At 40.2% G+C, this 25,701-nt stretch overlaps 1 protein-coding gene, 1 long non-coding RNA gene and 1 pseudogene across 2 annotated transcripts; 1 reads left to right on the top strand and 2 right to left on the bottom strand.

The window, feature by feature from the left end:
- Window positions 1–533: 533 nt before the first annotated feature.
- LOC126604169 (putative F-box protein At5g66830) lies at window positions 534–2,857 on the bottom strand. Its single transcript, XM_050271312.1, has 2 exons — window positions 2,558–2,857; window positions 534–2,347 (listed from the first exon to the last, which is right to left on the bottom strand). Exons 1-2 carry the CDS (start codon window positions 2,599–2,601, stop codon window positions 715–717), a joined length of 1,677 nt encoding a protein of 558 aa, XP_050127269.1. The 5' UTR covers window positions 2,602–2,857; the 3' UTR covers window positions 534–714.
- Window positions 2,858–3,728: 871 nt separating this feature from the next.
- Window positions 3,729–14,386, bottom strand: LOC126605904 (uncharacterized; annotated as a pseudogene).
- An 8,157-nt stretch (window positions 14,387–22,543) lies between these two features.
- On the top strand, window positions 22,544–25,626 carry LOC126601096 (uncharacterized). Its single transcript, XR_007615681.1, has 3 exons — window positions 22,544–23,066; window positions 23,165–23,446; window positions 25,196–25,626. It is a non-coding gene; the product is annotated as an uncharacterized LOC126601096 (long non-coding RNA).
- The last annotated feature ends 75 nt before the right edge of the window (window positions 25,627–25,701 follow it).

Raw genomic sequence — 25,701 nt, forward strand, 5'->3', positions numbered from 1 at the left:
AGCTTTTAGCCCAAAGGTTGGAGATGGTCTAAAAAGGACATGGTTTGCAAGCCCTTGCATTTTACATACCTAGTACCTACTGGTTCCTACTGCCTTGTTGTATACTGTGTGTACGCATTGTCACGTCATATAGCCATAGGTTTACATGCATGTTGAAACGGGCATGGTAAAATATTATGGTGTCAATGATTAAATACACTAGTGTTGCTATCGACTAGAGGTGCAAATTTGGTTTTGGTAATCCGTCAATGCCCAACTTGATTTGAAATCCGATCAGGCATGTTAGAATAAAGAAAAAAATCCATCCATACCCAATCCAACTTCAACCGGATCATTTATTGGGTTGAGTTTAGTTAGGTTGATGTCTTGCCCGTCCATGTTTACCATTTTGAGCCCGAATTCTCTCATACACATATTACATATCCCACTTATGTTATATAAGAGTCATGTATAAGTTTGGACGGTTGAAACTTTTTTTTAAACTATAGTGTAATCTACTATGATATATGGGGAGAAAAAATAAAATTCCGATATTAAAGAGTAAGGATACTGTATTGAGAAACTGTCCTAACCAACATATTATTCCTGATAAAGCTATGCATCTCTGATACAATCTGGACGAAAATAGATGACTAAGCAACAGCAAAAGTAAATTAACAATTCCAACGCGAGCAACTTCCTAAAGAAAAATGCACATCTGGCAACTTAACTAAGCTAACAACGATTTGGGGTGAACCATACAGTTCTAGTATGTAATAGGGCACCGGAATAATTGTCGGGAAAATTGAAATGTCTAATACTATTGTTTGACAAGGAAAACACACCAAAATCGCGTCCGCTTGACGGTGATGCAGAATAAGGATAGTCAAAAGCAAAATAGATGCAGTTTCTTTCAAGCTTCTCACCATGGGGATAATAACTGAGATCATTATAGTTGGTAGAGAGAACTTTGTGGCTAGCCGTGCTCAAAAACAATATCCGATCACCAAGATCAAAAACCTGTACCCATCGTGAACCTCCATTGATACTATCGCGCTCCAGTTTGAACACTCGAAATCCTTTAGTCGTGGGTGGAGGGTGGTAATTAGCACCCATGACATCAATCATAAAACTGGCGCATAGAGAAAATGTTGGAAAGCCAAAATCTACCTTACGAAAAATCATAAACAGCTCCATAGATGCATAATCTTTTGCTAGGTAAATGAAATCACGGCCATTGTAATGATGTACTATTCGTGATGTAATTCCACACCATGTCGTAACATCAATAGACGGAAGTGGGTAGGACGGAAGTGGGTAGGGATCAAGGGTAAGCAAGTTAGCAACGCTATAGCTAGGAGAGCTAGGAGGGCCGCCATTGACACTGGCATCGTGGAATATGTCAAATACCTTCACAAACTGGGATGCATGGCTTGTTGTGGCATATAATTTCCCGCCCATTATGACTATATCTTGAAAAAAGTTAACCCGCAGATCATCAATGGAGGTCCATGATTTATCGGTTAGCCTACAAAAAGCTATATGACCGCCTTTGCAGAGACTTGCCACAAAAGAGGGCTCCCGGCTCCCCCTTCTTGTTGGTACTGAAGAGGCGTCTAATTTCAGAATGGTAAATCCAGGCCCATTACTGCAGTGGCATGGAAGGGTGGATTTGGACGACGGTAACATCACTCGGTCACCAGATATTGGATTGAAGAAGAAGAAGTCAATTTTAAACCTAGGGTTCTCAGGATTCAATAAGTATAATGACCTGGGCTTCATAAAACCCTCCGAACGCCGCAAAGCACTGTCCATCATGATCAGCCATCCTTCAATCGACCCAACGCAATCCATTCTATTCATTGTACAATAAAATATGGGATCTGGCGATGGTCGTAGAAATTTATGAGCTTTCCAATCACTTGGACTTAAGACGGAATGATCTCTGTTAGAAAAGGGATGAGAACATAGCATAAGCCATGGAACTTCAAGCCGAGGTGACTGAACATTGCTCTTAATAATTTCTCGCCAAGATTGGCATACTGCAGCACATCGACGGTAATCTGTTACACATAGTCGTTGCAGAATCAATTGCATAATATCTTTCGGAAGTTGATTGGACCAGGGGCTACCGCTGCAGACCTGCTTGAATTTGGAGTGACAATACTTGTTTCTGTAGTTAAATCTGACCATTCTTCTTACTATGGAGTCCATCATTCTGAGCTTGCGGGCAATAGAAGCTTGAGTGAGCAACAAACGCATTCTTGATATGCGGTAATATGTCAATATAACTCGAAGAGGTCCCTTTTTGAATATTAATGGTATCATCACCAAGAACACCCATACTGCTTCAGGGTACAAACCGGGCCTGTGGAACACGCAGAAATGTATTTATATTAGTTCCTCCTTGATCACCTTTGATCTCTTCAACAATTTAATTTTTGTTTAATCTGGAATATTTGTAATTTTTTATTTACGCCCGCATGGTATGAAATGTTCCCCAGATTCTACCCAAATTGAATTTGAAATCTCACATAATCCATAGATATCAACAATAAGGGAGTGTGTAGTTGATTACCCGTTTGCATAGATGTTGTCTTCGTCCATCAGTAGGCGCCCCATATCCTGAAAATTTTGAAGCAACCCTAATTAGGCTCTTCACTTTGAGTGTTTGCACTGAAGATGATGAATGAGTATACTTTTTATACCAATAAAAAAGCAGCTGTTTTATTCCAATAAAAAAGCAGCAGGATATTTCGGACTTGTAGTTCTTATCTCATTCTGTTTCCTTTGTTCGGCACTTATATATCATTTTGACTCTGACCCCTAAAAAAAAGTAATATTTTATGCTCAGTACTTTATTTATCAGATCGGCCTCGGCGACCAAAAAAGTTTGGGGCACCAAAATTTCAGCGGGCAGGGCAGCAGATTTTGGATACATAACTAGTGACAACTCAATTGACTCTGCAAAAGGAACTAGGACTAAAAACATGATTTGGGAAAGTAAATAATCAATCAAATAGTTTTTAGCTGAAAATTAAGAGAAACTAATTCACGAAAATTAAGTGAACAATTATTTACAATTGTAATTATCAAAGTATGAGAACTCAACTCAAAATCAATCGGTAATGTGTGGACAGATTAATGATTATATACAGTATTGTCGATGCAAATTTCCGCCGTCTTCAGTCTTGACGAAAATATACTTGCAAAACAATCAATACATTTGATCAAAGACCTAAGTCTCACGTGTCCACGAGGTTGGGGGGTTAGGTCAACGGATCTTCGATGCCTAAGTTAGTTTCTCTGAGAGAGTAAAGTGTTTAGGGCTTTTTTAGGATTGCAAAAGCTCTAAAAATTTGGTAGAATATGAGGTATTTATAAAGATAGGACCGGCCTTGTGAGTCTGTGACATGTTCACTAACTTTCTAATCCTAACTCTGTTCAAAAATGAAAACCAGAGCTTGTATAAAAGAACAAATACATATGGTGGTTATATTATGATTTCCTAATCCTCACTTTCCAACAGATATGACTTCTATAAACAAATGTAGTAACAAAAATGCACAAAAATGATTCAAATTCTTGAGAGTGCCAGAAAGTATATTTCTTTTATTTCTACTATCACCACAACAATATATCATATTTATGTTCTTCAAAATATATTTTTCCGTGCAAAATATATTGTAATTCGTATTTAAATACTTGTAATCAATGATTTAAAACCTAGACATACAAGATGAGACGGGCTCCACACCATATAGAACGAGGATCATGATCTTCAAAATATATTTTTCCGTGCAAAATCTATTGTAATTCGTATTTGAATACTTGTAATCAACGATTTAAAACCTAAATTTAAAGATATTTGAGCCTTTTTTTTGTTAATTTTTCTTTTATCTAAATCTACACTACATATTAATATAATCATATTTGTCAACCAAAAGAGGATGAAAGACTGTTTAACAAAAGTGCTTGAAATGTGATGTCGAGCTTGAAAAGTGCTTCTGCTATGTTGAGGAAATGATGGCTCTTGATCACCACCTGCCTTAGGTGGTTTTCAATTTCTGTCATTGGCTCTTGTTTTCTCAGGTTGAGTGCTTGCTACACTACTACTGCAAAACAAATGTCACGGTTTCTGCAACTTTTAGAAACTTAATGATTTTGCATTTTGTGTAAGAAGAGAAAACTTACCTGCAACAAGATGGCACTGTGGCTTGTATTTCAAGCCACTAGCTCATTGTCATACTTTTAACTTTTCCACATTGCCATGATTGGCTTGAGATACTGGCACAGTGACATTTGCCTTGCAGAGAAGTTTTTCTTTTGTAAGAAGGGAAGTTGAATTGAAAGAGGTTCTACTTACCATTAACTGTAATTGCTGCAGTTATGCACTCATCATCTCCGAAGGCAGGTGCTTGATCTTGCTTATCATACTGCATAACATACAAAAAAGCTTTAGTTAGTTACCAGCTTATTTCGAATTAGACAAAATTTTGCAACTGAAGCAATATCTTTTATTTGGAAAGTTATCAATTTTCAGATTTTGTAAAGATGGACATACACTTTCCTATGGAAGTAGAGTTTGTGATTTTTCAAGGCTTCGACTTTCAACTTCATTGGGATCATACAAAGTGGGAGCCTCCAGCTCTGCTTCTTTATGTAGGTCGCTGAATCTAATAGTTGAATGTTGCTGTCTCTAACTTTTTCTGTTTCATTGTGACTACCACGTTTTTCATGGCTTCGTCTGGTTGCCACTTCATCGATTCTTCGAGGCATTTCTCTTTTATTCACTCTTCTGGATTTGCCTTCTGCAGTGGTGGTGCTGCATGAACTGATCTCTCCTCCATAGCCGGTAGAGTGCCAAATTTTTCTTTTGCTTGTTGAGGATCCGAGGAGTTTGGTGAAGAATCTTTCTTGTGGAAATTCAAGTCAGGGGAACTTTTGCTTCTGACCAGATTTTTATTATATTTGGCATTTGGAACTCATAGATTGCACTGTTGCAGCGGCTTCTCTAGCGATTTTCTTATTTACCCTAGCTTGCTCTGCAAGTGTCTGCTTCTTTTGCAAATCTACTGCCCCTTTTGACTTACTTCTTGATATCATTTTGCTTCTTCGTTGTTTTTTTGCCACCAACTTTGGTTGTCAAATCTGCTGCTCCTTTGTCTCCCATCTGCGCTTTTCTTTCGGTGACTCAGATTTCAAAGCCATGGATTGCTGCTGGAGTTCAACATTATATGGGGACTTATGCTGCTGATTTCTTGGGAGAATGTTGTTCCCATTTTGCTTTTCCACTGGAATCCAAATTTCCTTAAACCCTGGTTTTGCTTGCATCACAGGTTTATCCTGTTTGAAGGTCTAAGTAGGTTTTTGGTGCTTATCTGATTTGATGGTTGCATTTCCTGATATCACCATGGGTTTAAATTCTTTCGGATCATGAACAACTCCCCTAAGGCTGATATTATTGGCAAGCATGTTTTTTTCTGCTTGTGAAACAAACGTCGTATTCTGCATCAAATGATCCTTAGTCTTAACCTCAGAAATGTTGCTCTTTCATTTGTTGTTTGCTCTATCACGTGCCTTTCTCTTTTTGACTTGGAACTCAAGTCTTCCTCCGAGGTGTGCATCAAGTTTTCGTGTTTTGGAAGCTCATTCAGCCCCATTAGTTTTGCAATTACTTTTGGAATCTTCTCCTTTTCTGGTTTAGACTCTTTCTGCTCTGTTGATGGATTCTTGACACCTGCAGTATAGCTGACTGATTGCCTCTGAGAAACTGATGTTGAGGAGGTTATTTTCCCTTGCTTTTCGCGGTTTAAGCTACTACCTTCTGTAGTGTAAGTTAGAGCTACAGTCACCTTCTGCACAAACCCCGGCCTTCCAACTTCTCAATTTTTAGGCTCGTGTCTCGAACCAAGGAGAAGCTTGGCAGATCAATTTGCTTTTCCTTAGCCATTTTGACAACATTATCTTCCTCATCTTCATCCTCATCTAGTAATGTAATCCAATTTTTCCTCTGAGAGTCGACTATGTATTTAGAAGTTTCTTGCAGGTTTACAAGCATTCTCAAGGATTCTTCCAAATCCATTGCCTCTTTCACTCTCTCCTTCCCAACTTCTATTGAAAATCTAACACCATTATGTCCATTCGAGCAGGCCTCTAGGATCTGATTCAATTTATGTGCTCTTCTCGATATTTCTTCGATATGTATTGATTGTGTTCTGTTCAATTTTAGATGATAGAAGCTTTTAATTTTTTTGGATTCAATTTTAAATGGGTTGTTGCTTTCAGAGTTTTCGTTTGATGACTGATTTTCTTGATACTACTATCCAATCAAACCCCTTGGACTAATAGTCCTAATCATCCAACGGTCGCAGCTGCGGTCCTCCTTAATTAACCCTCTGTTTTTTTATGTGTGGAATGGTTAATTAGCCTTTGTTTACATTGTTTTGCTTGGGCAGGTAAAAGGTAAAAAGCAAAAATTGTGGTGTGATCACGTGAGGAGAGATTTTTTAGTGTGACCGTCAGATGGAATGGTGAAGTTTTGGTATTGAAGTTTTGTAGGTGAAGCTTTGATGTTGAAGTTTTGTAGGTGAAGCTTTGAGGTTGAATCTTTGTTGGGTACCATGAATTGATTTTGCTTCACACTATCTTAATCAAGAGTGTGTGAAACTTTTGTAGGTGAAGCTTTTGTGTTGAAGCTTTGTAGGTGAAGATTTGTAGGTGAAGTTTTTGTGGGTGAAGCTTTTGTAGGTGAAGCTTTTGTGGTGGGTGAAGCTTTTGTGGTGGGTGAAGCTTTTGTAGGTGAAGTTTTTGTGGGTGAAACTTTGTAGGTGAAGCTTTTATGGATGAAGCTTTTGTAGGTGAATCTTTTGTGGGTGAAACTTTTGTGGGTGAAGCTTTGGAGTTGAAGCTTTTGTAGGTGAAGTTTTTGTGGATGAAACTTTTGTGGTTGAAGCTTTTATGGGTGAAGCTTTTGTGGGTGAAGCTTTGGAGTTGAAGCTTTTGTAGGTGAATTTTTTGTGGATGAAACTTTTGTGGTTGAAGCTTTTATGGGTGAAGCTTTTGTGGGTGAAGCTTTGGAGTTGAAGCTTTGGAGTTGAAGCTTTTGTTGGTGAAACTTTGGAGTTGAAGCTTTTGTTGGGTACCATGAATTGATTTTGCTTCACACTATCTGGATCAAAATAGTGTGAAGTTTTTGAGAATTTGTAGTTGTCATCCATTGATGAAGCTTTTGTTGATGAAGCTTTGTTGAGTACCATGAATTGATTTTGCTTCACACTATCTTGATCAAGATAGTATGAAGCTTTTGAGAATTTGTAGTTGTCCTCCATTGATGAAGCTTTGTTGAATTTCCCAATTATTTATTTTTTTGGGAAAATTTGAAATTTGAAAATGTGGAAGAGACAACATATACAAATTTTTCTTCCACATTGTTGAGCAAGAGATTGTGATGTAAGCCATACCTTGTAGTAGTCGAAGGTTTGGATGAACCATATAAATTGAATTTGCTTCGAACAGTCTTGATCAAGAGTGTGTGAAGCTTTCTACGAGTTGTAGTTGCCCTTCATTGATGAAGCTTTTGTTGGTACCATAAATTGGTTTTGCTTCACACTGTCTTGATCAAGAGTGTGTAAAGCTTTTGAGAATTGTGGTTGAACTCCCTTGATGAAACTATTGTTGGCACCATAAATTAGTTTTGCTTCACACTGTCTTGATCATGAGTGTGTGAAACTTTTGAGAATTGTGGTTGCCCTCCATTGATGAAGCTCTTGTTGGCACCATAAATTGGTTTTGCTTCACACTGTCTTGATCAAGAGTGTGTGAAGCTTTTGAGAATTGTGATTGAACTCTTTTGATGAAGCTTTTGTTGGCACCATAAATTGGTTTTGCTTCACATTGTCTTGATCAAGAGTGTGTGAAGCTTTTGAGAATTGTGGTTGCCCTCCATTGATAAAGCTCTTGTTGGCACCATAAATTGGTTTTGCTTCACATTGTCTTGATCAATAATGTGTGAAGCTTTTGACGAGTTGTAGTGTTTGCATTGTTACAGAGGAGAAATGTCTGAAGCAGATGCAAGAGAGAATGGGGTTTCTCCTGTTGATGTCCGATTCGAAGTGCGGTATGACCAAAGAACTTGGGGTACAAATTCTAACCAACAACCTTTAGCATTATCCAAGCTAGTTTTCAAAGTTCGCTTGATTATTTTGTTGATGGCTTCAACTTGTCCATTAGACTGGGGATGAGTTGGGGAGGCAAAACATAAGTTGATGTTGAACTTAAAGCAGAACATCCTAAACTTATTGTTGTCGAACTGTCACCCGTTGTTAGTGACTATCGCATTGGGAATGCCGAATTTGCAAAGCTTCCATACGAAGTTTTCTATTTTTGCCTCAGTAATGGTTGCCAAGGGTTTTACTTCGGAACACTTTGTGAAGTAGTCAACTGCAACGATTGTATAGCGGACCTTGCCCTTCTATACAGGCATTGTGCCGATCAAATCAAGTCCCTATTGGGCAAAGGGCCAAGGGCTGATCATAGAAGTGAGCGGCTCGGGAGGGAAGTGAGGAATAGTTGCGTAGCGTTGACACTTATCACATGAGCTGGATATTCTGATGGCATCTTAGTAGAGTGTTGGCCAGTAATATCTTGGCGAAAAGCCTTGTGTGCTAGGGATCGAGATCCAGCATGATCTCTGCAGACTCATTCATGTATTTCCCTAAGGACAGTTTCCGCTTCTGCATGCATCTTAGGTATGGTAGGTTAAAAACCCACTTGTAGAGTTGGTCATTAATGATCAAGTAACAGGTAGCCTTGTATCGAATCTGCTTAGCTTGGACTTTGTCATTTGGAAGGGTGCCATGAGCAAGGAATCTATAAATTGAGGTAATCCAACTATCCCCCTGTTGCAAGTTGCACACTTCCGCAACCATAATGCTTGGTGCTGCCAACAATTTGACCTGAATTTTTTTCCCAATCTTGTCTTCCACTGCTGAGGCAAGGCGAGCCAAAGCATCTGCATGACTGTTTGCCGCTCGAGGAATTTGGGTGATCTGGTAGTGGAATTGCTTGAGCAACAATTGTGTTTGTGCCATATATGCTGCCATGGAGATATCGTTAGCGTCAAAGTTGTTGGTGACCTGGTTAACCACCAATTGCGAGTCACTGAAGATATCAATTCGTTTAACCCCAAGGTGTTTGGCCAAACGTAAGCCTGCTATGAGGGCTTCATATTCAGCCTCATTGTTCGACGCCTTGAATTTGAAACGAAGAGCATACTCCATCGCCACTTTGTCAGGGGTCGTAAGGACTAGTCTTGCTCCACAACCCTGTTGGTTGGACGAGCCATCAACATATAGACCCCATGCTGGGGCTGTTGGTTCTATTTTCTGAGCTTCCGAGGGTAATGAAACCACTTATTTAGGCGTAGAAACAATGTCAACAGGATATGTGAAGTCGGCGATGAAATCTGCCACTGCTTGGCCCATCTTAGCTGGCTTTGGTTAGTAAGAGATGTCAAACTCACCCAATGCTATTGCCCATTTGATCATTCACCCAGAAGTGTCAGGACTTTGGAGTATCTGTCGAATAGGATGATTGGTAAGCATAATGATAGAGTGTGCTTGGAAGTAAGGGCGAAGTTTTCGAGCAGACATGACCAATGCTAGAGCTAATTTCTCAATGTTGGAGTATCGTGTCTCCGCATCTTGTAAGACCTTGCTAGCGTAGTAGACAGGTCGTTCAACATTACCATCATTTCGAATGAGAACGGAATTTACTGCTGAAGTCGATATCGACAGATAGATAATGAGAGTGTCACCAACCTCAGGTTTGGAGAGCATATGGGTTTTACTCATGTAGTTTTTGAGGTTCTTGAAGGCCTCGGCACATTCATCAGTCCATGTAAAGTACTTCTTACTTCCTTTAAGTACTTTGAAGAAATGAGCATATATGTCTGTGGCCTTAGAGATAAACCTAGTTAAGGCTGCCACCTTGCCAGTAAGGCTCTGGATGTCTTTTGAAGTTACCGGTTCCTTCATGTTGAGAATTGCTTTGATCTTCCCGGGATTAGCCTCAATGCCTCGTTGGCTTATCATGAAGCCTAAAAATTTGCCAAAGCCTACGCCGAAGGCACATTTGTTGGGGTTCAACCTCATTCGATACCTCTTCAGAATGGTGAAAGTTTCAGATAGGTTAGTGATGTGTTGGTCAGCATGTTTGCTCTTGACTAGCATATCATCAACGTAAACTTTCATGCTCTTTCCAATCTGTTCGGCGAACATTGAATTGACCAGTCTCTAATAAGTCGCTCATGCATTCTTTAGGCCGAAGGGCATGACTTTATATCAATATAGTCCCTTGTCAGTAGTGAAGGCTGTGTGTTCTTGGTCTGGAAGGTTCATGAGGATTTGGTTGTATCCTGAGTAAGCATCCATGAAACTCAGGAGTTCACACCCTGCCGTAGAGTCTATAAGTCTGTCTATGAGAAGAAGAGGAAAGCTATCATTCGAGCATCCTTTGTTTAGGTCGGTGTAATCGACACACATTCTCCACAAGACTTTTTGGAGCAGTAGACTTTCTTTGGTGGGATTCTTCTTAACAAGTACAACATTTGCTACCCACGTTGGATAATTGACTTCGCGGACGAAGCATATGCCTTTGAGTTTTTCAACTTCTGCCTTTATTGCCTCGTACCGTTCAGCGTCATAAGATATTCGCTTCTGTCTCACTGGCTTGGTCTAGGGGTCAATACTTAAGTGACGACAGATGATATCGGGAGAGATGCCTAGCATATCCTCGTATGACCAGGCGAATACCTCAATGTTCTCTTGCAAAAAAGAGATCAATGCCAACCAAATGGGTGGTGACAAGGTGGTGTCAATCTTTACAATGCGATCCAGATAATCTTTTGAGATAGAGACTTTCTCCAACTCTTCAGCGGGTTGTGCTTGCTGGGTGAAGAGTCATCTCGAGGATCGTCGGGTTGATTGTTGCCACCGTGAAGATCCAAGTTGGCTTCGTCTGGGCTGGTCTTTATGACTTGGTCATGTATAGAAAGGGTTTCCTTGGACACATGCAGGTGTTGTTGCTTGACCGAAGTGTTGTAACATATTCGTGCACTAAGTTGATCTCCTCTGATGTAACCATTGCCACAGGGGGTTGGAAATTTCATCAACAACATATGTGTGGATACCATGGCCTTGAGATATTGATGCATGTGTGTCCGAAGATGACATTGTATGCTGTTGGGCAATCAACCACCAGGAAGTTAGTGGTAATGGTAGTTATGTAAGGGTATGTACCAATGGTGAAAGGTAAGTGTATGCTCTTCAAAGGTTGCACGATATCACCAGAGAAGCTTATCAGATGAGAAATCGAGCGATCGAGCAAGTGTTCAGCAACATTAAGTGCCCTGAAAGCTTCAACAAACATGATATTGACCGAAGCCCCCGTGTCTACCAGGATTCATCGTACTTCAAAGTTGGCTATGTGAGCTTCCACGATCAGTGGGTCGTTGTGAGGGTAGATGCTACCTCTTTCTTCCTTAGGGTAGAAACATATTGGATCACGGTTAGGCTTTTAATATTTGCCTCCCCTGATGTCTTCCACGTGAAACATTTGGTGGCCAGGCCTTAAAGCTCGTTCGCTGTTTTTCATAGCCCTGTTGGAAGATTTAGATATGGGTGTGCCGCCACTTATGGAATATATCACATTCACTTGGCGTTGGTTACGGTTACCCTTTGGAGGGTGAATGGGGAATTGATCAATTTTTCCTTCACGTGCCAAAGCTTCAATATGATCACGAAAGGTGATACATTTCTCGTTGTCATGGCCGTTATGCTCGTGGTAGCAGCAAAACGTGTCTGTTTTCTTCGTGGGCTTGTAATCCGGGTGCCTTGGCTTTGGCTTCGATATCAGGTGTGCTATGCTGAGGTAAATGGCCACGCATGTGGTGTTCAAAAGTGTGTATGCCTCATATCTCGGGGTAGGGCATGTCCTGACACATGCTTGACCTACTGTGTTGACTATCTGGGGTCGGGGATTATCGTGGCAATACCCTTGGTTATCACGGTAGTGTCCCTTACTCCTTTTACTAAAATGAGACTGCTGAGGATGAAAATATTTCATTTTGCCCTGAGATTGATATGTCTGTTGACTTGGCAAAGTATTAAGTAAGGCAGGGGGAGACACATCTACCATTCGAAAGGTTGAGGTCTTCTCATTTGGGTGGGTCTGGCTTCCACTTCCCACTTGCTGATAGGGGATGGTTGTTGGGGGTTTCTCTTGGTATGTCTTTGCCTCGGCGGATGCATGGTTATAAGTATGCCCCATCACCTCAGAGTAAGTCTTCCAAGTGTTGGCATTGATCATGTACTTAAAGAAACAGTCACGTAGGCCTGCCGTGAAGGCTTTGAGGGCAGTCTTGTTGTTTGTCTCGGCACAATGAGAATACTCATGGCTGAAGTGGCCAACATACATACATAATGACTCATTTGGATTTTGGCGAATAATGTACAAGTCATCTGCAAAGTGCAAGTGATCGGTCTGGAAAATATGTTGAGAAACAAATAGTTTCCTCAATTCCTCACATGAGTCTATCGTCTCAGGTGGAAGACGACAATACCAGTTTAGAGCTCCGCCAGAGAAGGTGGAGGGGAAGAGAAGACATCGCACTTCGTCGATGTGCATCTGGTATGCCATGGTAGACTCAAAGAGGTTAATGTGTTCAATCGAGTCCTCATTTCCAGTATAGAGTTGCAAGCCAAACTTCTGCTTTGTCTTTGCTTGGAGAGGGTGTCGATGATCCTTTTTGTAAGAGGGCCAGGCCTAGGTTGGTTCCAATCAAGTATCTCAGCTTCTTGTTCGGCCTTCAACTTGTTTACTTCCTTAAGGAGCTGTATGATAAGAGGGTCATGAGTGGAGTCATGTACCACTGGAGCTTTCTTTCGTAAATCTCCATCTTCTTTTGGAAGTAAGAATGTTTGATCAAGAGCATGTGATTTTTTTCTGGACTCGTCGTACTGACTTCTAAGGTATGTCTGTCGGAACATCTTTAAGTCCCCTATACCTTCGTGTTTCTCTAGGACTTGCTGCCCTTTCCCTAGTAGTCGGCCTGGGACATGGGAAGGAACTGAGTCTTTCAAAGACCTTGGGTCATTGATCTTTGAGCTTACATGGATGAGATTGTCTCGACGTTGTTTTAGGAAGTCTCGACGGTCGTGAAAGATGGCTTTCGATCCTTTCACTCCTTCTGTAAGAAGGTGCCTTCCTTCACTCCTTCTGTTTCGGGTCGAAGCAGCTGGGTTGAGAAAAGTCTCATGTTGGTTGCCATTTCGATGAGTAGCTCGCTCCTCAACAGGAATACCCATGTCGAGGGAAAATGACCCTCCGTGTTGAGGGCCACCCAGTTGATGTTTGACTTCCACATGGATGATGAGCTCATGTGTTTTAGTATATCTAGCCTCGTGGAACATCTCGAAGACATTCTTATACTGCTCTTTGAGGATCTCATTCTTTATCGTTATCTTGTTGTTCTAAGCCTCCAGTTCATCAACTTTAGCCTGAATAGCAGACTTATTTTGTTCCTTCTTTCTTTGCTTCGCACCAAGTGCAAAAAAGGTGTCATTCTGTGTGGTGTGGCTTCCTTCGCTCCCCATGTTGGAAAAAGGATGCCTGGTCAAAAGAGAGTGTACGAATGGTGGAAACCAGCTTAACAAAGCTCAAGAGATTGGGAACAAGTGTCGTTCCCATAGACGGCGCCAAATGTTGATGCACAAAATCGATGATGACTTTAGTACAACAGAAAGTGTCAAGTTTGTGACTTCGCTATATTGCTTCGGTCACTAGTGTGGATAAGTATGTAAATGGATAGAGACAGGGAAGCAAAAACAAGATGTACGTGGTTCACCCATATTGGCTATGTCCACGGAGTAGATGAGTTCTCATTAATTGTGAAGGGTTTACACAAGTACATAGGTTCAAGCTCTTCTTTGGTGAATACTAGTGAATGATTTAGTACAAATGACATTACGAAATATTTTGGGAGAATGATATCCTTTTATAGAAAAGAGTTTCTAGCTTTGTTCTGACATTAACACGTGTCATGTTGTGATTGGCTTCCGATGTTGACACGTGTCGCACTATGATTGGCTTCTGATGTCGACACGTGTTACGTTGTGATTGGCCTTCTGGTTTGAGGGAAACTCTTATGGGTCCTTGACGGTATAACGTTGACCGGTGTTCGGTAGTTTCGGGATTGGTCAAGTATGGTACAAACACTGCGATTTAGGTCAAGGTGTGTCAGTTTGGTATCAGAGCCTTAGGTTTGCAGTCATGCATATCTTGAGAATTTCTAATTATTTTGATGTCTTATGTTAGAACCATACCGCCTCGTAGAGATCAACGTCATTCTGTTGAGCCTAGTTTCCCAGATATAGCTCAGTTAGAGGAAGCTATAACTAATGTCATTCAGTCTTCGCTCCGTCCTCCCCAAATGACACCTCTCGAGATTGTGTATAATCTAAAGCTGAATCATTTTATGGAGAATGAATGACATGAAGGAGCAGAGAAATTGATCAATCATCTTGAGAAGACTTTCTGTGTAACGCAGAGTCAGGGGAATCTTCCTCCTGATAAGTGGGTCGAGACGACTACAAGGTTTCTAGGTCCGGAACCTGCATCCTGGTGGAGACAAGAGTCTTAACAGTTGTTTTAGAAAATGTTTATTCCCCTTGAGTATATTGATCGCAAAAAGCAAGAGTTTACTCAATTAAAGCAAGGGAATATGACGAAAAATGAATATTATAGAAGATTCATTGACTTGTCTCGCTATCATCCGGAGGTTACAGCTAATCTGGTTGAGATGTTCCGTCGTTTCAGGTTGGGTACTAAAAAGAAATGGCGTTCTATAGCAACTTCGACTCCATGTGCTACTTACCAGGTGTTTTATGAGATTTTGTTAAGGATTGAGGACTCAGAGAATATGCCCAGTGAGAGTGAAGATGAAGAAGAAAAGAATGGGAATCAGAGGCGAGATGATAAAGGTAAAGGTCAGTCTTCTCAAGGACCTCGCAAGACTCAGAGCTTTAAGAGGGATGTAACTAGTTCCAGTTCTTCTAGCAGAGGTTTTAGTGCCATTGGTCAGATGAGAGGTGATAGATTTTCAGGAGGTTATAGATTCCAGAGGCAGGGAGATGCTGGAAGATGAAGTGTTCATTTGTGTCGCAGATGTAATAATAGGCATTTTGGAGAGTGTAGACAAGGCAGCAGTGGATGTTTTACTTGTGGACATATGGGACATAGAGCTATAAATTGTCCCCAAAATTAGCAGAGGCCCCAGCAGCCTTCTATGCCACCACCAGCGCCGGGCCAGCAAGTTTCAGGGTTTGGTAGTTATGATCAGATGGGTCGAGGTGGTGCTTACCATTATCAGGGTGATGCCACTCCTTATGCTCCATGACCATATCAGTATTCGTAGGATCCTTATTACCATAATGGGTATTCTCAGTATCTTAGAGGGTATACACAGTATCCTTCTATTCTAGCTATTGGATCTCAATGGTACCATAGATGACAGCCCCAACAAGTAGAGATTGCTTTCAGTAGTGTAGGATCTTCAAGGCAATCCGGTCAGCCAAGTCAGGGGCGAGTTAATCAAGTTAATAGAGGTCGTGGGGGATGACAACAAGCCCATGGACGTATTAACAATATATCTTTGCAAGATGCTTAGAATCATCCGGACTTGATCATGGGTACGTTAAACATTCTTGGTCACTTTGCTAGAGTTTTAATTTGACACGCCCCAATCCCGATGTCCTCGTGACATCGGGATGATCACGTGCTGGCCGACACCCAAAGGGTGACGAAAGCCATTAATTTAAGTAAAAACTCATAAATAAGCTAAAACAGGCAGCAAGACTAGTCACACTAATACTACAAATTCAACTTCTAATTAATAACATTAGGATCAACGCATAATGTCAGAGCATACGTCTATTACAGAGTACAAACAGAATTTAAGATAGAGATGTGCTATATTACAATAGATATCGAAGCAGAAGAAGTATAGCACTGGATCACTGGTAGGGAAATGCCTCGTAGCTTAAATCGTAATCCTCGTTCGTAGATCCTGAAGGGGGCGCAAAACAAAGGTGAGTGGACCAGTTTGATATAAATATAATAAAACAGTTATCAACATACTAACCCCAAGGTTTATGAAAACATATATATCATGATCAAAATAGGTTTTCCAAAACCTAGCATGCCGTGCAATATCTCAAATTCATAACTTGTATAAGTAATAAACACTAGTGAATTGTCCGATAACCTGCAGGCCCCATGCCGGTTCCCCATCTCTGAACAGACAATCAGAGGAAAATACACTACAGGCCCCATGCCGACTCCCCATCCCTATGCTAAATAGCCAGAGGAAACACACTCCAGGCCCTATGCCAACACCAAACCGTCGCCCGGGACGGACCGGAATCTATCCCTACGTCCCGTAGCGGAAAGAACCACTAGGTAAGTACAAAACCATTGAACATATATATATATATATATATTGAAAAACAACTTCATAGTATAAAGTCATCCATCATCTATACTATAAAGAGGTGTTCGAAACATGTTCTAAATATCATATCGTCATCCATCAGATATTCTATAAGAACACGGGTTATAGGAAAAATAGTAATAATTCAAAGTAGCCTTAGTAAGCATGTTATCTCACAAAACGTTTCATAAAACGTAATCATCAAATCATGCTTTTCATGTATGCATTTCTACTATAAAACATGCATTTTAGAAGGGGTCCACTCACAGTACTTAGCCGCCGAAGAGCCACGCAAACTAACGAACAAGAAAACGTCACCAATAATTGCCCCTAAGCACATAAAGGGTCCAATTAATAAAACTCTATTTTAACAATTGAATTTGGGAAAACGGACTTCAAAAACGGGTCCAGGACGTCGAAATTAGCCTAGGAGAGGTCTTGGACGAAATCTCGAAAAGTCAACTCAAACAGTCAACGTTGATCGTTGACTGATCAAAGTCAAAGTCAACTCTGACCGTTGACCGTTGACCAAGTCAACAGTCAACTGGTCAGAGGTCAAAGTCAATTGGGCTTTGAATTGGGTTGGGCTGAAAAGGGCCTTAAGGGTTTTGAGGAAAAGGGCTTTCAGCCCCTTAACAAAAAATGGCCCAAAGGGCCCTAAATTACTAAAACAGAAATTAAATAAAAACCTTAAAAAGGTTTTGGGTTGGGTCACAGGCCGAGGGCCCTGATTTGGAAAGCCCAAAGGCTTAAAGCCTAGGGTTTTCTGGGTTGCACAACAAACGGGCCGAAGGCCCAGAACATAAAGGCCCGAGGCCTTTGGATTTTAAAACAATAAAATTAAAATAAAACTAAACAGGCTTGGGGGTTTTGGGCTGACTCCCCACACGGGCCTAAGGCCCGCATGACATTGGAACCGGCCTGGGAGGCCTGGCCTCGCCGGAGCACCACCACCGGAGCTTCACAGCTCCGGTCGACTTCCACACACAACCCTAGACTTCGATCTAGGTACCAAAACGAAGAGCAATACGAGGGGAGAGTTTTCTATACCTTCCTTTCATCGTGGAACGACCGGAGATGGCCGGAGAGTCCCCCGACACCCACGGCTCGCCGGAAATAGGGGGTGTTTACACCCGGGTTTGATTCGTCCTAAAAACTTCCAACAATTACAAAATAACTCTAATTAAACCTCAATCTCGCAAGAATCAAGGACGAAAAGAGAGAATTAGGGGCTTACCTAACCGGAAAATACAAAAATCCGCCGGAGTTCTTTTCCGGGTTTTCGCCGAGTTCACAGAAACGAGAGGGAGAGAGAGAGAGAGCAGGACGCGACGATGAAGGGTGATGGTTCTTCCTCGCACACTCGTGTGCCTCTGTGCGTGTGTGTGCTTGCGGTGCAGAGAAGAGAGAGAGATGAGAGAGGTCCGAGAGAAGGGAGAGAGACATGACAGAAACGAAGAAGAATGAGGAAGGGGGGTTCACGGGGGAAAGAACGAGAAGAAAGAGAAATTGTTTGGGGGGGCTGCCACGTGGCAGATTTAGAAAAAAAAAGGGATCCAATGCTTTGGATCCTGATTTGGTAGGTCAAAAGGGTGAAATTGATATATTTAAAACATTTAGGGGTAATTACAAACACAAATCTTTATAATTAGGGGGCGGGTGTTACATAATTGATTATGGCGCTACACATTCTGTCATTTCTCATACATTTGCTCAAGTGACGCAACCTCATCCTACACCTCTAGGGTATGATTTAGAGTTTGCTATGCCTAGATGGGAGATATGTTATGTTGATTGTGTATATCCAGGATATCCAGTGATGGTGGATGAGGTAGTTATACCAGCTAATCTTATCCCATTAGATATTGTTGATTTTGATGTGCTTTTAGGCACAAATTGGTTGCATTATAATCGTGCCAACATAAATTACTACGGGAAAATAGTCACTTTCCATCGTTCTGGATTACCTGAAGTTACTTTTATGGGTGAATGTAGTGGGGTGAGGCATGGTGTTATTTCTGCTGTAAGAGCAAAAAGGTTGTTATCAAAAGGTTGTCAGGGATATTTAGCTCTTGTAGTGCTGAATGGTGTTACTTCTAGTAGTGTGGAGGATGTTCGAGTAGTCGGCATTTTCCTGATGTATTCCCTGATGATTTACATGGATTGCCGCCTGACCGAGATGTGGAGTTCACTATTGATTTGCTTCCAGGTATGGATCATATATCTTTGACTCCATATAGAATGGCTCCTGTTGAATTGAGGGAATTGAAAGTTCAGTTGCAGGAATTAGTTGATAAAGGTTTTATTCAGCCTAGTACTTCACCCTGGGGAGCTCCAGTTTTGTTTGTAATGAAGAAAGAAGGAACTTGGAGACTATGTTTTGATTATAGGCAATTAAATCGGGTAACAATTAAAAACCGTTATCCGTTGCCACGTATAGATGATTTGTTTGATCAGCTTCGAGGTGCCTGTGTGTTTTCTAAAATTGATTTGAGATCTAGTTATCACCAGTTGAAGATCAGCAGTGAGGATGTTCCTAAGACTACTTTCAGGACTCGTTATGGTCATTATAAGTTTCTTGGGATGCCATTCGGATTAACGAATGCGCCATCAACTTTCATGGATTTGATGAATCGAGTATTCCAGCCATATATAGACAGGTTTGTCATTGTTTTTATTGATGACATTCTGGTATACTCTAAGTCTAAATCAGAGCATGTTCGACATTTTACCTTGGTGTTGAAGAAATTAAGGGAACATTAGCTGTATGCTAAGTTTAGCAAGTGCCAATTTTGGTTAAATCAAGTAGCATCTTTGGGATATGTCATTTTTGCTCAAGGTATTCAGGTGGATTCTCAGAAAGTGGCAGTTGTGGAGAATTGGGAACAACCACGAACCGTCACTGAGGTACGGAGTTTTCTTGGCCTAGCAGGCTATTATAGACGGTTTGTTAAGGATTTTTCAGTCATTGCTTTGCCATTAACGAGGTTGACTAGAAAAGAAGTTAAGTTTGAGTGGGATAATAATTGTGAGCAAAGTTTTCAACAATTGAAGTATTATCTCACTCATGCACCTGTTTTGGCACTTCCAGATGATAATGGTAATTTTGTGGTCTACAATGATGCTTTATTAAATGGTATGTGTTGTGTGTTGATGCAACATGGTAGGGTGATTGCTTACGCTTTACGACAATTAAAGCCTAATGAGATGAATTATCCTACTCATGATATGAAGTTAGCAGCTATCATCTTCGCTTTGAAGATTTGGAGACATTATCTAAACGGAGAGAAATGTAAAATCTTCAAAGATCATAAGAGTCTTCAGTATCTTTTTACTCAGAGGGATCTTAATCTTCGGCAATGAATGTGGATTGAGTTGCTTAGTGATGATGATTGCACGATTGAGTATCACCTTGGTCGTGCGAATGTGGTGGCGGATGCACTTAATAGGAAAACTCCAGTTAGACTTAATGTCATTTATGATTGTCATGTTCCTCTTCTTGCGGATTTAAGGTCCACTGGAGTGAAGTTATAAGTGGAAAATTGAGAGGAAGCCTTGCTTGCAAATTTTCAAGTCATGCCAATTTTAATTAATCGTATGCTTGAAGCCCAGATGAATGATGAAGAGACCCAGAAAATAATTCAAACAAGGAATCGAGGGAAGAAGAAAGACTTCAGAATTCGAGAAACTGATGGCATGCTTATGCAGGAGAGTAGGATGTATGTGTCGAATAATATGGAATTAAAGAAAGCAATTCTTGATGAAGCACATATTTCAGCTTATGCAATGCATCCAGGAGGTACAAAAATGTATCATACCATTTGACCATTTTATTATTGGCTAGGTATGAAAAGAGAAATTGCTGAATATATGAGTAAGTGTGTCATTTGTCAGCAAGTCAAAGCAGAAAGAAAGAAGCCTTTTGGATTGATGCACCCACTTCCCGTTCCACAGTGGAAATGGGAAAATATTACGATGGATTTTGTGTACAAGCTTCCTCGTACACATAATGGTTATTATGGCACCTGGGTGATAGTTGATCGGCTTACTAAGTCAACACATTTTATTCCCGTGAATAAGAAATATCCTTTAAGCCGATTAGCTAAATTGTTCATATCGAAGATCGTGAAGTACCATGGGATTCCAATTAGTATTATCTCGAATTGGGATCCTAGATTTGCTTCTAAATTCTAGATAGCATTCCAGGAAGCTCTTGGTTCGAGATTACTTTATAGTACAACATATCATCCTCAAACAGATGGACAATCAGAGAAGACTATTCAGACGTTGGAAGATATGCTGAGATCTTCAGTATTACAGTTTGGTGACGTTTGGCATAAACGGTTGGATTTAATGGAATTTGCCTACAACAACAGCTTTCATTTAAGTATTGGTATGTCACCATTTGAAGCACTTTATGCTAAATCTTGTCATACACCCTTATGTTGGTCAGAGGTTGGAGAAAGAATTTTGGTGGGCCCTGAGATCGTGGACGAGACTACGCAAAATTTTCAGGTGATTAAGTCTAACCTGAAAGTGACCCAGGATAGACAGAAGAGTCTAGCAGACAGACATGCCACTGACCGGATGTATAATGTAGGTGATTGGGTGTTTCTGAAGCTATCACCATTGAGAGGTGTTGTACGATTTGGAAAGAAAGGCAAGTTGAGTCCTAGGTATATTAGACCGTATATGATCACCAAGCGAGTCGGTGAAGTTGCTTACAGGCTTGAGTTGCCTTCAGAGTTGTCCAAAGTGCAAGATGTTTTTCATGTCTCTATGCTTCGTCATTAGTTTTTCAATTACTTTTGGAATCCTCTTTTTTTTTGGTTTAGACTCTTTCTGTTATGTTGATGGATTCTTGACACCTGCAGTATAGCTGACTGATGGCTACGTCACCCTCATGTGACGGCCAGCATGACGTGCATTTAGGTCGGGGTGTGTCAGTCTAAGCCATTAAGAATCAATTAGAAAACACCCCTAAGGACTTACTAACTCGAGTTGAAATGGCTACGAAACCAACTAACCACCATGCCCCATGCCGAAACTCTACTGTTTATTGCGAGAATCATTGCTGATTAGGCAGAACTGACCCAGTTACTAAGCAAACCCTCATGTGGAACAATTATTACTTTATTTATGATAATAACTAACTTTACTTTACTTTACTTGGAACAAATATTAGAAATGAACTTAGTTCTAAGTGTTTAAATCTCACTTCCCACAAACCATGTTGATGTGAATGTGCAAATTTTCAAAGTATAACCCATGAATTAGTGTCTCAGCAACCCCGTAAAATTTAAATGAACGGTTATGGGTATTACCCGCGGTTATAAACGGGTACCCATTTAACCTTTTATGTTAATATATGTAAAATTAGAAAGATCTCATCAATTCGTTGTCAAATATGACAGTGTTTAATGGTAGAAAAATAAAATTATGACAAATTTCTTTTTTAATTTTTATAAAAACATGTACGGGTAAAAAAAGGGTAAACATGTATATGTGGTTATGGTTAAATGGGTGAGCGATTGTGAGTATGATTAACCGTTTATAATCGGTTATGGATATAATCGTTTATGTAATTATCCAAAGGGTAAACGATTATGCGGGTAAGAGATTAAACGGTTATGGGTAAATAACCGTTGTTACCCGCCGACTATAATTATTGCCCATCCCTACCTGGAATTGGGGAAAGGGGCTGGAAACAAAACAATGGCTATAATCATTTATATAATTACCTAAAGGGTAAACGGTTATGCGGGTAAAAGATTAAACGGTTATGGATAAATAACTACTGTTACCCGCCCACCATAGTAAGGTACAAATGTGCCAGGCGGTGGGATAGAACTCGTGACCTGAAATAAAAACCCAAGAGTGCTGCGGGCCTGATTTGAACCCGTGACCTGGTGGAACAGCGTGAGGCGCTGAACCTTGCACGTGCAGGAACACTCGTGTGAAAACCCTAACACCTGGAGCTATATAAGCTGACTTATCAGCTTCGTTCACCATTTCCAATCCCCGCTGCCGTTGCCCTCTCTCTCAACTTTTGCGGACCTCGAGCCCAGCACCATGAGTGCACTCCTGCATCATTTCTCCAGAAACTGAAACCCTAGCTTCACCTCAGTCAAAAACTTGAGACCCTTCCCATTCACTTTCTAGCCGTGCCACCATAGCCATTTTGTCCAAAATCGTATCTCATCTTCGAGCTACAACCTGTAACCCCCAAACTTCGAATTTGAGAAATGAAACCCAGAACTTCGAAGCCATATCCGCAGCCCCATCTCACCGATTCTCCAAAAAAATAATAAAATAATAATAATAATAATAAACACGATCTTTCATTGGTTCACTATATGTCTCAGTGCTTTATTTATTCTGAAAAAGACTCTGGACTCCTCATGCATGTGAGTTGGGTTTGGTGCAGATCCCATTCGTGGTTAGAAGAAGATGCGCAGAGACAGAATTGGCACGGGTGCACAAATCCAAAGGGAATCAAGCAGCATACATCTCAAAATCCTCACGGTCAGAATTACAGGTATAGGTTTCAACCGCGAAAACTTATTTTTTTCGATATACATCTGTTGAACATATTCCTTGGATTTGTGATTCAGTTTTTTGGTGCATGCATCCCAGATTTGTGCTAGGAGTTGAATCAGTTTCTCTGCATCCAAATGGATCCTGACAGTTTCCATTATACTCATGTATTTTTTTCTCTTTTGTATGCATGCTGCCCTGAATAAATGTGATGAATCTTGAGCTAAACGTTGCACCAAATGGATCCTGTCCTCCCTTCTGTGTTGTTTGGATCCCACCCCCAAACTTGTATGTAATAATATTTTAAATATAATGCGAGGGAGTGGTTGAGTGAGATGGAGTGCCAAGCAATGCAAAAAGGGCTTCATCACCAACCCCACTGTAAGTATTTTTGGAACTTTTTCTGCATTGTATTAATTTCTGCACTTTGCGTTGATAATGAATATTGTCCTCACACTTTCACACCCATCAAAGAAGAAGCAAAGTAAGACACAATTATGTTTTTGTCATGAACATCAAAACATAAATGTTGTTTTCACTTATGAATATCAAATGCAAAAAACATGAATAAATGTGATATTTCACAAATGCGAGATTTTTGTGATCAAACATCAAATGAATATGAAGTAATAATAAATGTGTAGTTAATAATCACAAACATCAAATGAATATGTATGAATAATATGAATAAGCCAAATGGTAGTTATAACAGTTTATGGGGTTAGGATTTCCTTCCATCACCTGCTGATTTCGGTAAAATAATGTAAGAACTACACACAAGGAGCTACCAATCATTAGCCCCAATTGCTCACCAACATTAAATTCACCATTAACCAACATTGTTTTAGCAAGAAATACTATCAAAACAAATAGTATGCCCACAACCATATTGGCAACCCCAAGCACAGTTGTAGATTTGGTGATCCAAATAAATGAAATGAAAATGGCAAAAAATCATGCAAGGATGCAAAGCCAATAGTATAAATCCAAAATGTGGCTACCACGGGCTTTGGATCCTTGCATGATTTTTTGTCCTTTTCATTTCATTTGTTTGCACCGCCAAACCTACCACTGTACTTGGAGTTACCGATATGCTTGTGGGCATACTATCTGTTTTGATAGTATTTTGGGCCAAAACGAAGTTGGTCACTTGTGGATTTAATGTTGGTGAGCAATTGGGGCTAATGATTGGTAGCTCCTTGTGTGTAGTTCTTGCATTATTTTACCGAAATCAGCAGGTGATGGAAGGAAATCCTAACCCCATAACCTGTTATAACTACCATTTGGCTTATTCATATTATTCATCCATATTCATTTGATGTTTGTGATTATTAACTACACATTTATTATTCCTTCATATTCATTTGATGTTTGATCACAAAAATCTCGCATTTGTGAAATATCACATTTATTCATGTTTTTTGCATTTGATATTCATAAGTGAAAACAACATTCATGTTTTGATGTTCATGACAAAAACATAATTGTGTCTTACTTTGCTTCTTCTTTGATGGGTGTGAAAGTGTGAGGACAATATTCATCATCAACGCAAAGTGCAGAAATTAATACACTTGTGGATTTAATGTTGGTGAGCAATTGGCAACTCCTTATGTCTAATTCTTGTCGAATTGTACTGAAAACAATATGAGCAAGTGATGGGAGGAAATCCTAACCCCATAACTTGTTATGGTTGGTTGTCTATGAAAGTAACCACCATTTGGCTTATTTATTTGATGTTTGTGATTATTAACTAAACATTTATTTTTCGTTCATATTCGTTTGATGACAAAAATCTTGCATTTGTGAAATGTCACATCTATTCATGTTTTTTGCATATGATATTCATAGGTGAAAACAACATTCATGTTTTTATGTTCATGACAAAAACATAGTTGTGTCTTCCTTTCTTCTTTGATGTTGGGTGTGAAGGGCAATATGGAAAGGCTTTTTAACCAAAGTCCCTGAGATGAGATTTGCATAGCTCTTCATGATTGTTCTTGAAGCAGTCAACTTGATAGTGATCTGACTTACTGTGCCACCCTCTTTTCCTTATTACGTGGCTCAAATACGACCTATTATTAACTTTACGGTTCTTTATCATAACCTATGCTTCTTTCTGTTTCTGTCAAGTAATGTGAGGTAAACGAAAACCATATGATATAGGCTTCGTGATGAAATCGATGGCAGTAATTTCTCTGATGAGATTTGAAATTGAATTGGGCATGAACGAACTCAGGTTGATCTAACCAAATTGCACCTCAAGTATGCAAAATGCAAGGGCTTGCAAGCCAGGGCCTTTTTACGTGGAATGGTATGGGCCTGAAGATTTAACTTGTAAACGGTTATTGGTCCTCACCTTTAGGTGGATAGTGCTGATTTGTGACTCAAGTAGTTCGGGATTTGCCCCGATTACGTGTTCGATCATCCCTATTTCCAACTGATATGACTTGTATAAACAAATGTAGTAATAGTCAAATTAGTTGGAACATGATGCTTTCGTTTTATATACCTAAGTTCGAATTCAAGTCCGAGTGATTTATATTAAAAAGTTTTTGAGGAAATTATATTTAATCTATACCATATTGTAACACATCTCTATAAATGTGATGCCTATGACATGTTCACTCACCTTTTAA

Source organism: Malus sylvestris, chromosome 15 (assembly GCF_916048215.2).
Source record: "Malus sylvestris chromosome 15, drMalSylv7.2, whole genome shotgun sequence".
Lineage (NCBI taxonomy): Eukaryota > Viridiplantae > Streptophyta > Magnoliopsida > Rosales > Rosaceae > Malus > Malus sylvestris.

Coding starts and splice junctions, on each gene's coding strand:
- LOC126604169 (XM_050271312.1), bottom strand. CDS start 2,601: ATGGGGCGCCTACTGATGGACGAAGACAACATCTATGCAAACGG. Junction 2,348..2,557: donor GACAACATCTATGCAAACGG/GTAATCAACTAC, acceptor CGTGTTCCACAG/GCCCGGTTTGTACCCTGAAG.